Source organism: Zeus faber (assembly GCF_960531495.2).
Source record: "Zeus faber genome assembly, chromosome: 6".
NCBI lineage: Eukaryota > Metazoa > Chordata > Actinopteri > Zeiformes > Zeidae > Zeus > Zeus faber.
This window is the reverse complement of record NC_137201.1, coordinates 24116319-24131513: the sequence shown is the minus strand read 5'-3', so window position 1 is coordinate 24131513 and position 15195 is coordinate 24116319. Positions and strand designations below refer to the sequence as shown.

The window sequence follows — 15195 nt, the reverse complement described above, 5'->3', positions numbered from 1 at the left end:
GCGACAAAGAGCCAAAGACCCTTCAAACGTCTATTTTGACAAATAATGTGATTATAGAGGATTTGGGGTTTCGAGGACATGCATCTCAGATTCATCTCGTATGGGAGATTAATATTTTCCACCATTTCCATCTCTGTTCAACTTCATTTTTCCCTGCTCGTGTTTGCATTCCGGGTTAAATCCCAGCTTGATGCAGACGTGGAGGAAGGAGCTTCTTTCCCCTCGGGGAGAGATAATTGACTTCTGTTCCATGCGTGCCATAATCAAGGAAGAAGACCACAGCATATTATGAACATGTGCTGTGTACAAAATAATGTCAAAGTCAGCACACTGCTTGATTTATTTATTTTTTATTTAATTTTTCTTTTTTCTTTTTTTTTTCTTTTTTCTTTTTTTATTTTTACGATTTATGCCTCACAGCACGTTGCCAACGGCTATATTACGAGTGGTTGGAAGGTCTGAATAAGAGACATTTGCATAGACTCGGGCTCCAAAATACTGGACACACACAATGACCAGATTGAGCGGGAGTGTTTTCCGTCGAAAGGGAAATTTACAAAAATGATAGCTTTGGATATTTGTTGGAACAGTTGACATGGGCTCCCGAAACGCTGAGAGGGAACAATCCTGTACCAACATGCTCTGAGCAATAAAATAAAGAATGTGGAATCCCTTATGGGGGTTCTCCTTTCCTGTAAGTCGAGTAACTCAATTCATCATGACATGAAGGACTGTCTTTTCACATGTGGAAATGTATTTGCATCCTCAAATAACAGGACACATATTATTACCGTTTTTCTGAGAAACGTCTCTGTTCAATCATACTTATTTCTGAATATAAAAGGAATATGTTGTAGGGGTAAAGTGATCTTTTCTGAGCACAGCTGTTGTGTTTCAGCGTCAGCGTCGCTGCTGAAGGGGGAAGAAAACGTGTCGCAAAAACGTCCACAACTGATAGTAGGCCTGGGTTATCAACCGAAAAATAAATATAAACCATAGGTTAAAAAAAAAAACGTAAAAAAAAACCCCACTCCCTCACAATTGATAATCCTCAGGGCAACATTCTATTTCTATAAGCTCATGTAAATAAACCGATATAGCTTCAATATGGCCGTGAAATAAAAAGTGTTAATGACATAAAGTGCTTAAATGTGAAGTGCAGAATGCACTGGGCACGTGGAGGCTCTCCTGGATGTTATGAACGTTGCAGAGCAGAGATCATCGACCTGGATCCAAAATCCTAATTAGACCAACTGGGAAGGTTTTCCTTTCCAGTGGACGCCCCCACGGTCAGTAAAGGTCGCCCGACTGCGTCTAATCGAACATACTTAAGAGGATCTTTTTTTTTTTTGGATTATCACCGTCGACGCTCATTTCAGGTTCATCGACTAAACGCGTTACAGACTTTGAAGGCTCAGAATTTTTTTTTTGCTGTTGTTTTTTTTTTTGTTTTGTTTTGTTTTCCGGAACTGTGAACACAAATAATAAAACCAGGTGATAAAAGATGCAGGTGATGCAAGGGTAGAAATGAGACTCTTGGGACTCACGGAAAATAACTTTACGTTCATTCTTTCCCTCCCGTCGGTCGACCTACACGTATATATCTCTTCAGCCGTTCTTCCCTCCGCCTCTGTCATCCTACGCTTCCGACTTTCGGGGGAAAAACGACTTGCGTTCTCTCCGAAACACCCGGCCTGTAACAGTCCGCGTCGAACTCACTGTCCCGACTCAGGGTTTTTTTTTTGTTTTTTGTTTTTTTGTTTTTTTAAGTCAGTCAAACTCCGGACAATGAAATTTCAAAAAACTAGAGTCAAATGGGATTTTATTGATGTCTCATGAGTTGTATCTGAATAGAAATTATCAGTGGAAGCACACGACAACACGTCCAGCAACATGTCAATATCAACTGATGAAATGGGGAAGGATCTCTGCCGCTAGAAATACTTTTTTTTTTTTTTTTTTTTTTTTTCTTTTCTGTCGCTACCGTCTATTCTGGAAAATGCAGGAAAGTGGCCAAACAGACATTGGTGTTCGGTGGATAGAGGACAGCAAAACGAAAAGCTAAAACTGAACCCAGGTGACTGAATGTGAATACACTGAGATGATGTTTCTGTCGACACACCGGAAAACTAAACCTTTTTTTTTTTTTAAATATATATAAAGGGAATTATTTGGGGGTATCTGGGGGGAGGTAGGGAGGGGGGGGGGCGTTTTCTAATAGACACATATCTTCAGTCAAAGGTTCTAAAAGGTTTTCTTTTACACTTAGTACAAAAAAAAAAGACATCTCTACCCGTTAGTGCTTTGTTTTAAGATACTATAACATAAATAAACAATTTATTTTCAGTGTTCAAACAGACAGTTGCAGTGTGACTGGAAAACTAACATACTCCGCCATGTTCCAGTTGCTAACAAAGGGCTTCCCGAAAAAGAGAATTCTGCACCCAGCGTGTGGCGCGCCTCAAGGCACCCGACTTTACGACGCGGTTGATCATCTCGACAAACCTCCGAAAAAACCAGACCCCGGTCCGTTTTTTTTTTTGTTGTTTTTTGGGGGAGGGTCAAATATTCACTTCTATTCCCCCCTTTTAGTGGAAACAAATCAAAAACTCATCAATAAGTTTCTCAACGAAAAAAAGTCTTTAGAGGGAACCTTTGCGGTCGGCTCCCTCCCTGTGGTTACCGTCCTTTTCTTTTTCCTACGTCAGGAGCCTCCCGCGAAGTTTGAGTTCCCGGAGTGCAAAGCACAGTTCCCCCGTCGGAAGGTTTTTTTTCGTTTATTTCCCGTAGTCCCGTCTTCGACCGCGGAGACGGATCAGTATGAGAGCGCGAGCTCTATGTGTCAGTAAAGTCCTCGGGTGTTACATACTGATAGTAAGCCTTTAGTTCCTTAAAAAAAAAAAAGAAGCAAATATAGATTCTGCTGTGCAAAACGATGCCATGAAGAAGATCTGATCGTGTAAATTCCATTTTCCGTTTTATTTTCTTTTTCTTTCAAATCTCCCGCCGGTTTCCGAGACGCTTCCCCCCGCTTTGTCCTTAAGTCCCCGCATCCCGCCGCCGTCCGTCCCCGCCTCTTAAGTCCTCGCGTCGGCCTCACTTGCAGGTGAACACCTCCGTCCGCTCGCTGCACGTGTTGCACTTGACGAAGCAGCACCACTGGAACTTACAGTTGCACTGCCACACTTTGGTGTACTGGTGCGTGTTGTAGCCGCGGCCGCAGCACATCAAGTCGCAGCCGTCCGTGTGCGGCGACGTGCGGTTGCACAGGCGCCCCTGCGTGCCCACGCTGCCCGTGGCCGCGTCCTCCTCGCAGTAGTTGGGCGAGCGCTCGATGTACACCAGGTCCGTCTCCATGGGCTTGCGGTAGCCCTGAGTCTGCTTCACCTTGAGGTGCGTGGGCTGCCGCAGCCGGCTGGCCCGCACCACCTCCACGTGCACGGCCTCGTTGTACTTGTCCTTCAGCACGTAGCCGATCTCCCGGAACTTGGGGAGTGTAGTCCAGCACGTTTTGGTGGTGCAGGAGCCCGAGACGCCGTGGCACTTGCACTCCAGCTTCATCCTTTCTTCTAGGACCTGCAACGAGACATGGATGGGAGGAAGTTCAGGGCGGAGGAAACAGAAACGCACCATATGGGCCGCGCTGCAGACATTATTATTTTTTTTTTCCTGGGTTGAAATAGATATGGAAATCACTCTCCAGACCCGTGCGTGCTTTAGAGCGCTTTGAGAGCGGCATCACACGAACTCACTCTGGGTTTGTTTTCACTTCTGCACACCATATACATTTAGAGGAGGACATTTTTGAGTGAAGCGGACATATTTATTTGAATTTAACACTGGCTTTATTAATGAATGGCCAGGTTTTGAGCAGATGGTTTCCCGCTGCTGCTGTCATATTATCGGGCTTCGTAATAGGAAATGGATGCGAAAAATATTCCCCCAAATGCGTGGGGATTTGTTTTACTGGCATGATGATGATAATACAATAATGCATAGTAGGTGCAGATGTGTGGCACATCAACCTTTTTTAAGAGTTGCACCGTTGCCTTCTGGCAAAATAGCTTGATTCAAAGGGGTTTGAGCAAACAAAGCATGTCGTTGTTTTGTTGGAGTTATAAACACCGGCCTTGTGTCTGTGCGCCCGTCGGTGTGCCTGTGCCTGCAATTCTCTCTACCTTCCCATAAATCCCACCAATTTAAGGAGAGAAAAGGAAATACATTAAATAAATAGTTAATTAGAATAAGATGTGCACCATTACACGGCATTGCACATAGAAATACTCCATTTAAATTTACTCAATGGCAAATTTAATAAACCTAATCCGTCGAATGGCGTACGTCAATGAAACCATTTCTGTTGCAAAGATGATTTCGGCCTCTCCTTTTAGTCCCAGCACTTATTTGTCTATTTTATAACTGAGGAATTTATTATGCTATAGTGCTGAAAAAAAAAAAAAAGCCCACTTAGCCTTTATTTTGCTTTGAGGTTATCCCCAACATGTGGCATGCAGGGCAGTGAGTCTGGTCTTCGCCGCCTAATCCTGCGGCATATGGGAAATATTGTGTGGTGTCCACAGTATTTAAGTGTCAAGAGTGAGTCAATCCTTGCACTGTGGGACTAAAAAACTCAAAAGCCTCAGAATACAAGCTGCGCCCACTGCTTTTTTCTCCGTGCAACTGTACTCAAGGGCAATGGAACAGAGAGGAGCGGGGGACGGAGCTTGAATGGGTTGGATTAACACGTCTGAAACGGTCCTGACATGACTCCTTTAACCCAATTAGGAACTCTTGACTTGTTTGAGCCGAGCGTGTGTTTGTTGTATAAGATCTACGGTTTGGTTGGCAGGGCATTTTTCCAGGGCAGCTTTTTTTCCTGGCATCTGGCCTCGTCGGCGGTACAAGTCGTCATTTCTATCAAACACTTAGAGAATGTACACAACGCACGGAGGAGTGCTTCATTAGCTCCCTCTCTTGTCTCGTCCGTGAACCCTGCGGTCGAAACGTTGATGACGTTTGATTGAGAAAGAAAAACAAAAAAAACAAAAAAAAAACCCTGCCGAGCTAATAAAGGCCTGACTAATACGGCGGGCGGGGGGGGGACCTTGCCTCGGATGTTTACGTAGAACAAGGATTTCCAAAAATGTATGGCGCAAAACCACAGCGGACGTCTCGGTGAGGAGCCCGACGTCCTGACGGATGCATGGAAACATTTACTTAAACCATGTCCATCAAAGTCGCCAATCTGTTACCAATTAGTGCAATATGTCCAGATTCCCCTCTAAAGATCGCTTGTCAAATCTGTACCCCCCTCATCCCCCGCACCCCACCCTCCGTCCCCCATCCCCGCATCCCCCTCACCCCCTCACCCCCACCCCCACCCTCCCCTCCATCCCCTCCACCCGCCAGATGAAAGGGATGGAACCATCCACTGGCTTTCCCTCACTTTTTCGCTGAGTGCAGTCACGGAATCTCCGGTAATGACGCTCTGCACAAAGGTCCCTTATCGGCGACCGAAAGAAAACCGCACCTCTGACCGCATTTTTTTTCACTGGTCAGAATATCCAGGTTGCTCAGCGGAACGTTTGAGCCTTCATGGCGTGGTCACCCGCGGAGAGATAATCGCCGTCACACGTTGACATCGATGTTATTGAGTGGGCGGACAAGCGGTGGCCTATCCTGTCGTTGCAGTAGAATGTACATAAGACACTCTGTCCGCACATCTTGTTGGGAATTGTTAGGTCCCTTCAAAATGGTTGCCCGCCCAAACCTTATTTTTCAACGTTGAAGCCAAAAAAAAATAAAAATGGGATGAAAATATAGTCCCTTAGTGATTTCGAGGGCAGCCTCTCCCACCGGGGTCCAAATGTTCCTCCTGGGACTGAAGGCACTGGAGCCTCCGTCCTGTTTTCACGCCTGTGTTATCTGCTGTTATCTGCTGTTCATTAAACCAACGTGACGTCACCGCGTCTGAACCGGAATCGGTAACACCCAGAATGCACCGTGACCCGTGTTGACACGGCCTCCCTTTCAGCGACTTAGTGGACGTAATGAAATTGTGGTGATATGTTTTGGTAGGGCGTAGAGAGCGGCAATGTCATCCCGGTCCTTAGTTTGAACTTCATTATCGTGAGAACCGAGGTTTGGTGGTTGGGGGGTGGTGGGAAGGGTGGTGGGCAGGGTGGGGTGGGGGGTGGTGCCGGGAGGTCTCTGTTGAATGTTAGCCAAGCTCGGTTGTGCCAGAGGCAGAGATGAAAAAAACATTGGTTATTAATAAGGACAATTTATCTGCAGACATCAATCATCTTTTTAAATTCTCTCTCTCTCTCTCTCTCTCTCTCTCCAGCTTGGAAGACGAACAGCAAGGTTCAGGTTCACAATGAGTTTTGCCAACAGCCTCCGCGAGATAAAAGGCCACGACATGAGGAGAGAGGCTGTAAATCATCTGACGTGCTGACGAAAAGCGGAAAGTGGCGCTCAATCGATTGGTCATCCGGTCCACCATGGACCCTCTGTCGCGTAACCGTAAGGCACGTCCTGCTCTTAGATTCTATGCATTCTGCTACATGATCCAAATCCAATAGGCTTCAAACACACACACACATGCACGCACACACACACACACACACACACACACACACACACACACACACACACACAGGCATGTATGCACGCACGCATTCCAAGCAGCATACAAAGAAAATAACTCTATCTGATCCCATGGATTGAAAAATGTCACGCGTGCAAAACACCTCGGGTCATTTTTCACCTTTCTCCCCGCCTCGTTGTTATGCAGGTTCATCAACCGGCGTGGCGTCTTCTTGATCTCGCGGGCGTCCACGAAGCGGCGGGAGAACTCGATGCCGTACTTGATGTCCGCCGAGCAGCCTCCCCACTTCCAGCCCTCCTCCTGGTTGTAGTAGCCCTGCTTCTCCCTGTCGCAGCCGCACTGGCTGAGGTTCCCCTGGCTACACGCCGCCGTGATGGCGTGGGCCACGCCCGCCGCCGTGATGGCGTAGGTGAAGGCCGCTTCCCGGCTGCCTGAAAGAGGGAGAAGAGAGAGGGGTCAAAAACTGGTTGTGCAGCCACCGACCTGGCGTGCCTCGCCGAAATTAAACATAGGATGTCTTGTCTTTTCTTGCTTGTCGGCTCTGAGAAAGCTGTGGGGCTGGTTTATTGGTCCTGCCGGACACAAGCACCCGTTCAAGGATACTACTCCCGACTTTGACAACTGTACTATTACCCAAAGTAACTCGGCAAAAAAAGTAGACGTTCAATTTGACCCCACACTCTCTCTTCTCCACTGCATATTAAGAACATTACCAGAATCTTCGCAATATTGCTCAGATGCGGTCCATTCTATCCATGAGCCATGCGGAGACCACAGTCCATGCATTTGTAACATACCATATCCCGCGTGGGAAGGCCAGAGAGCAACACATTATAATATTATTATAATGTGTTGCTCTCTGGCCTTCCCACGTCTGGTATTAAAAGCCTCCAGTTAGTACGAAACGCTGCTGCAAGAATCTGGACCAGGACTAGAAAGTTTGACCATTTTACTCCAATACTGGCTCCTGAAAAAGAAGCCCACAGGTCTCCAGAGCATTCTCGCTGCGGGGCCCCAGCGCTCTGGAACGCCCTGCCTGCGGGAATCAGAGCTGCTACGTCTGTTGAAATGTTTAAATCAAGACTTAAAACGGTCTTGCATTTGGTTAAACCACACCCCGTCCTGTTAGCACGTCTCTCATCCAGGCTGGGTGTCTGCCCAGTCGGGCTGCGGTGAGCTACCTGGATCGGGCCTGATGAGGACCCCTTCCCTGGAGGCCTCGGCCTTCAGCGCTCTGCACCAGTCAATGCACTTTCATGTTGTCTAGCTTGGAAATTGCGTGGTTTAGAAGTACAATATCCTAAGATTTTTTTGTTTACATTATTGTTGTTGTTGCCCACTCCATGTTGGCATCCATTGCAGCCTGGTAGGGGGACTTCTGTGGCCCCTTCTCATGGTTTCTCCTTTTTTTCCCCAAAGGGTTTCCTGGGAGCTTCTCCTTGCCCGGATGAGAGTTTCAGACAAGGGCATGCCGTTGATTTCCCTGTGAAATGTGGGCTTGTGAAGCCCTTTGTGACTGTATTGTGAGTGCTGTATTAAGGGCTATATAAAACAAAAACTTGACTTGACTTGACTTGACTGACTCTTTGTGATTCTCTGTTTGTTTGCTGTACGTCAGTCTGGCAATGGCAAATTTTTAGTGAACGTCAGGGCAGCAACAACAGAGATAGAAGGTATTCACAATGATCCTTTGATGAGGCTGATGAAATTGATCGTCCATAGTGTTATCAAGAAACAAAAAAAAAAGCAAGCCCGCTCCACCGTGTGCTATAGATAAACGACCGCATTATCCTTGCCGCCCACTCCTCCTTTCGCCTCCCCGCTGCACCTTGGCATAAATGCGGTCACGTCTCTGACCGCAAAGTCCTTGGGCCCGGGCTCCAAGTGTGCAGTGCTGGGATTCCAGAGTGGAGAGTGCTGGGCTAGGTGCTGTCCAAAGTGCTGAATTCATCTGCAGGAGCACCTTGTGCTGAGGCCCACACTACAAAGCAGCTGTGGTCCGCAGGTCTCGCTGCCCCACTCACGCCACCGCACCGGCGGGGTGGAGGCCAGGGAGCCAGGGGTGGATGGGCTGGATGGATGTCGCTTGACGCGCTCTTGATTGGCGGTTTCTGCATGTTAGACTTGCGTACCTGCTGTAATACATGATAGTGATAAACTAAACTAAAAGTCTGTTGTGGTCGACTGAATCATTGTTGATGGCCATCAAACTATCAAGGACTTCTGTCATAACCAGGCTTCCCAGTGATAGATCGAAGCACAAAATGAAGGGAAAGTCCCTCTCAGCAGGAGAGGAGCCAGCGGTGCCCTAATGGTCGGTGACAATAACCAGGTGGTATCATTCATCCCTCTTCATAAATATCTCAGAGTGTTCCCTCAACCACGGGTCCTGATGGGTTCTCTAAAAGGTCCGTCCCGGGCCCCGGGCTCTTATGACCCCATTGTCCCCTCAACTGGCAGTAATGTTAGAGGGGGCCACGGCCACAGGGAACGAGACGGTGCTCTGGGACCACTGCGGGTTTTAAGGGGCCTTTTAAGCTTTCGGAAGGGGGATGTTTTGTAACTCCCTTGATGTGCGTTGTGTAATGTACTTACAAAGTTGCTAAAGTCGCAGATAGTTGGAACCTGAAAGGTAACATGCATTTGGCTACACTTAGTGATTCATCAGTCCTTTCATGGCTTTCGAAGAAAACAGCGAAAGGGTTGTTATGTCAAGGTCCAAGCAGTTTTGCAAGAGGCAAAAAACTGGTAAACTATGTAGTCAAATATTCACCGTACCATTTTTGTTGTATTTTAACAGGTTTTCATTGCACGCTTGACAGGTACGGTACACGGATTAAAAAAAACGAAGAAAATAATGAAATCAGATGCACTCTGCACACTAGAGGAGCAACCTAAAAAAAAAAATGCTCTGTGACAATTCCAAGGCAAGATGGTGAGTAGATCCGTGTTTTGTGAATTATCTCTAGTGCATATATAGTTTGTACAGAGATCAAAATAATTTCACAGATACAGCCTCGAGACAGACAATCAGAAATGCTCACCACAAAAATTAGGTTATATTCATGCATATAAAAATATATTATGGGGATTTTGAACAGTTTACTTCGCACATTTAAAAAATATTATTGTAATTGGATATTGAGGAGCGCCGCTGGAAAGTCAAGTCAAGAAAATAGAATAGACAAAGACGCAAAGATGGCTCGAATACAGCAATAATATCCTAAAATGAGCAAACAGAGAGACTTGTTTAGATATCTGGCAGCAAAGTACAGCAAATCCAGTGGAAATTATAGTGAAACAAAACACAAAACACCCCCAGACACGCAAGGGGATATATACAGCGGGGATCTGTGTGATTTTGCCCGACCAAATGAAATTTTATCAAGTTATGAAATTTGCTAGACATAAGAACGCTGCATATTCGGGCTTATTTCACAGGCTCAAACGCTGCGGTCAGACGCAGTCATGACTGTCAGTCACGACCGCCGCGTACTTGGCGTATTTTTTCAAGCTTTCGAAAAGGCATTTATCGTGATAGTCAGCCTTGCAGACAACATGCTATTCTTTTAGGTTTTATTTTTCACATTTCGATCTCCATTTCAAGGGGCGACTTCTGAACCTTTGCAGCTATTTTAGAGCCATTGTTGTTTTCCTCCGCTCGCCCTGCACTGCGAGTTCCAACCGCTGGTTTGCCTGGCGGGGACTGACTCACAACCACTTGCTTCTCTGGTTAGCTGCATGTGGTCGGAGCCCCCATCTCTCTCTCACACACACACACACACACACACACACACACACACACACACACACACACACACACACACACACACACACACACACACACACAAGCACACACACACACACATAAGCACATTGCATACACATGCGCTCATGTATACATTTATACAACCACAATTACCCACACAAACACACACGTATACTCAAGAAAGGCTCTATACTATAATGCAAACAATTACACTGAACTGCTGCACCCACCCTAATCCACACACACACGCACACACAAGCACGCACGCACGCGTGCACGCACACATGCACGCACAAACCATCATATACAACATATATACATACAAAATCCGGTATCAAAACAAATTAGTGTGCACATTTTCGCACACCGCCTACGGTACACACAATATACAACGTTAAATACCCCCGTAATGTATATGGAACAGACCCACATGCACACGCGCACACACAGAAACATAATGTCACTGTAATGGTAAAAACAGTATGAAGCCAATTTATAGAGAAAGGGTGGTTCTCTGTGCTCGCATGCCTGTTCCTGGGCCCATGTGGGCCTGCACTGCTCATTGGGGAAAATGATGATGATGATGATGATGATGATGATGATGATGATGATGATGGGGCTTGCATTGGTTGTCACCCCCCTGGTGGGTCTGGCGCTGCCCCTGCGCTGCCTGGCAATAATAAGAGCCCAATTACACAACCGATGGAGATTTTGGTGACAGAGCCCCACTTTTGTCTTTCTCACACAGTGGAGGAAGGACGGGAAAACACAGGAAAGCAAATATGTGAATCAATAGGAGTGAAATAATGAATCCAATAATTTATTAGATGATAATTGAAATACATTAAAACTGTAATTTTAGACCAAATTTTAGTAAACTCAAAATAGTGATATAGAGTAGTTGTATATTGATTGTGTGATGTGTGCTATTTTATAACTATTATAACCTAAATGTTAATGCTTGATTTTCTTCCATAATGTAGTACCGTATATTACCTTTCACGGTGCTCCATGGTGTAAATTAATCAAATCGATTGATAGAATAATTAAAAATGGACACATTCATGGATTAAGAAGTAATCCAGTTGAAACCTGTGTGCTTCTATCACGCTCTAAATCAAAATAAGTTCTAGTAGTTCTCTGTATTTGGAAAACTAACAAAGCAACCACACCAAATGACAACAACTATGCTTGAGAAATGCCATACCGTTCAAAGTTGTTTTAGCTCGTGAAATTGCACGAAATTGCACATCTGTTGCTACTCACATGATCCAATTTAATAATTACTGTTTTGCAATTGTTAAACCAAAATGGGAGGAATTAAGAATTCAAATGTCAAGAAAAATCCAAAGAAACACTTTTTCGTCTCGGGTGCTGTCGAGAGTCAACGCGCTCCTGCGGCCTTTCGGGGAGGGAGGCGCAGCTTTCTGAAAGTCTGCGCGGTCGATGAAATGTAGAAGGGAAAAAAGCACCCATAACAGCGGCAGAGAGCCCGAAAAGAGGCTGCAGCCCAGAGTCCTGACATCCCTCCAGGAGGAACCACCCTGGGGTTGCCTTGCTCGCTGCCAGTGGAAAATTGGAGTGACCAGAAAAACCTCAATGAACTTGGAGAGGTCCAAAGAAGAAGAATAGGGGGAATATTAAACCAGATGTCTAATGGAGTTTAGTGGCAAGTGTCTGCAACGTCGGCCCGAGAGAGGAGCTGAGGATAGCGGATCATCCTCTCGGAGAGTCCAGAGTCGGAGCAGGGGGTTCGTGGAGGCGGCGAGAGGGGGGCGGGGGCGCGACACGCGGCTACACCCCTCGCACGGCGAAAAAGATGTAGTGAGGGAAACCGAGGCAGTACACTACGGCCTTCACATTAACTGACCACGCCAGCTTGGCCGCCGGCCCCCGCTGCGATGCCTGTCATGTCTTTTGACCATCTGCCGAAACGGGACGCGAAAAAAACATTTCTGGATGTGGTGGCTCGCCGCTTAAACAGCAATCTGTGTTTAGGGCCGTAGGCAGGCGCACCACTAAACAAATTTCACATGACACAGCACCGGAGATTTACAACCCTGGAGAGCTCAGACAGCTCTGGTGGAGTGTTTCGCTCGCCGCCGTAGTAACACTGACGTGACCTTGCCAGGCCTCTCTGTCCTCAGAGCACTTCACCGCCGAATGGGAGACGGCCTCGGCCATGCTGCTGACAGGAGGGAGGGGGAGGGGGAGGAGGAGGAGTGAAACTCCGGAAAGAGAGGGAGCGAGGCTGCGATGTCTTCCACAACCAAATCGTACCAACCAAGCGCTGAAGATCCTTCGCCCCCCCCCCCCCTGTCCTGTTCCGCGCCGCACAAAAAAAAAAGAAATAAAAATCTTGAAGGAGAAGCCGGGGCTTTTTGTTTGTCTGCTCCCGGCTGAACGGCAGACGGAGGAGAAGCGACGTTTCAACATGGTTGTTTGTCATTCTTGTTTGAGGCTTGCTGCACGCCGTACTCCCCGCGCACGAGGCAGAGCTGTCAAAATGGTGACTCGCCCCGATCGCAGGTGTGAAATAAGATCCCGCGATCAATGTGTTTCCATCCGAATTTAAGGTGGGGGATTTAAAAAAATGCAATGAGTAGATTTGGAAGTCAGGTGAGCTTTCCATCGCCTCGGTCCAGGAAAGTGAGCTGCCTGCCCGAAACATTACGGCATGTCCCGATCGTCAATAGCTCATACTGTAGGTCGACATGTTTGACGTTATCACGATTTATTATATTACTGCCCTGATTTGAGGTCAGGGGAGGGCAAGGGAATATCTATGCAGAGCACGGCGCAGCACAGAGGAGACTTAATTACCACGGGGGTGGGGGTGGGGAGGGAAACAGGTTGGAGAGAAAAGGATTTAGACTGGAATGTGGATGGCAGCCCTGCCAAGCCAGGGCACAGCGTATATGTGTACGCACACAAACACACACACACACACACACGCACACGCGCGCGAAGGCACGCACACGTGAACTACACACAAGAATGCAAGTACGCTTTCATATGAACAGGCAGAGGATCACAGGTGCAAACACACACACACACACACACACACACACACACACACACACACACACACACACACAAGGTGAATGCACAAGCACACGCACACACGCACGCACACCCCACACACACACGCACAGACACACGCACAGACACACACACACACACACACACACACACTGGCTGAGCCCAGCAGGGCAATCCAGCATCTCACCCGCACCACCCCGGTCCTGTGCTGAGCCAGTGAAGGGGAACGCTTACGTAAGAAGTTACGTCCGCGCCGCGCACGTCAGGTTGCGTAAGAACCGACATCCCGACGCGCGGCCGTTACGTGAGAGTTTTCAGGGACGTCGTCGTGTGTCATCAGGCGCCGGGGACGCCTGGTGACAGGCGGACGGCATCGGCGGAGAACAAAGGGGAAAGTGTCACCTGCTGGCCGCCCGGAGGCGCTGCACTTGCCGGGGATGTGATGACAGACAAAGCAACGCATGAGAAGTGCTTTTCTCCACAGCCTGGAGGGGTTTGGAGTCTCAAAGATCACGGGACACTTCCAAGGCCCGCCGTGCCGGGGTTTCCTCGCGTATTAGGACACCGCTTTCAATTTCTACCCTCCTGCACCAGCCAGTTCCTCTGCCACAACCAGCTGGTTTAAAGTGTTAGGGCTGTTTGGGGCACCCCCGTTGAGTTTAAAAAAATAATAATAATACAAAAACCAACCATTATTTGAGCTTTTATTTTAAAAAATTCAACAAAAGTTGTGTTGGAAATTTTGAATGTGCTATACTGTAGGTGAGAAATGCAAAGGCTTGGTTTTGCTTCGTTGGCGACTCAAAGGAAGGATGGAATGAGTGTGTAATAGGTAGATGGGTAGATGTTTCTTTCTAGAGGTGGAGTTATTATTTTGCTAAAATAAAGGGAGGTACTGGACAGTCATTTTCCAGCCAAATAAGCAGAATAGTGACAGACGGACGGATGGTATGGCACCAGGTTAAGTGGACACCTTACAGCCTCATCTTAAACCAACCAGCATCTGGCTGGTTTTTGGGGATGGCGTACGACGGGGAACACCACAACTGGCTCTACGGCAACTTCCACATTCATCTCCATATAAACAAACTAATATGTTTATATTTCCTAATATGAAGGAAATAGACGTTTGATAGAGAAGCTGTCGTCCCCCGAAGCCTCCAGTCCTGTCCGTTCTGTTCCTCCTCCCTCGGTTGCTCCCAGCGGCCCGCCTCGGTGCAGCACAACACTCCGTTAGAAAACTCGCTGTAACCCCGAGCAGCTTGCGGTGCCAGGGCCGGGGCCGCGTTTCCAGGGCCCCTCGCAGGGGGAGCGGGCGGCAGGAAAGCCCCTAGCTGTGTACACCAATCGCTGAACTGACTAATGTGCTCTCTACTACTGTTTTCCGTTCCGCTTTATGTACCGTTGCTATGAACATATGCTCCCAGCAAATTATAGACATCGTTGTGGTCTGTGAGGTTTGCAGCTAGAGGAATTAGCGCAGCCGTGTTCCTGTACAATAAAATAATATTGTTTTACCAGAACTAGGGTCTAAATGCTGTGTGCGCTCACGTCGCCGAGCCCGACGGAGTGACAGGCTTTGGCAGGGCGGCGCGCCGTAGGGTCCCGAGTGTGATTCATGTAATAAGGACGGCTTTAGGAAGTAAAGCTAAAAACAATTACGGGGGTAAGTGTTTAATGCCGAAACTCCCGGTAAGCTGCCTCCGGGGCATAGAAAATTGGGCTGGCGTAGAAAAAGAAACTCCTAAAAAACAAAAACAAAAAAAAACAAAAA

The 15195-nt window shown here is 47.4% G+C and overlaps 1 protein-coding gene across 2 annotated transcripts in view; it reads right to left on the bottom strand.

The window, feature by feature from the left end:
• Positions 1 to 3089: 3089 nt before the first annotated feature.
• The window catches only part of wnt7bb (wingless-type MMTV integration site family, member 7Bb), a gene marked incomplete at its 5' end in the record, with an annotated part of 28689 nt that continues 16583 nt past the window's right edge, over positions 3090 to 15195 (bottom strand). For both annotated transcript variants that reach the window (XM_080002182.1, XM_080002181.1), the window contains 2 exons: positions 3090 to 3576; positions 6770 to 7037. In XM_080002182.1, the coding sequence (XP_079858308.1) occupies positions 3097 to 3576; positions 6770 to 7037 (748 nt within the window). In that variant the 3' untranslated portion in view covers positions 3090 to 3096. The remainder of the gene's footprint in view (positions 3577 to 6769; positions 7038 to 15195) is intronic.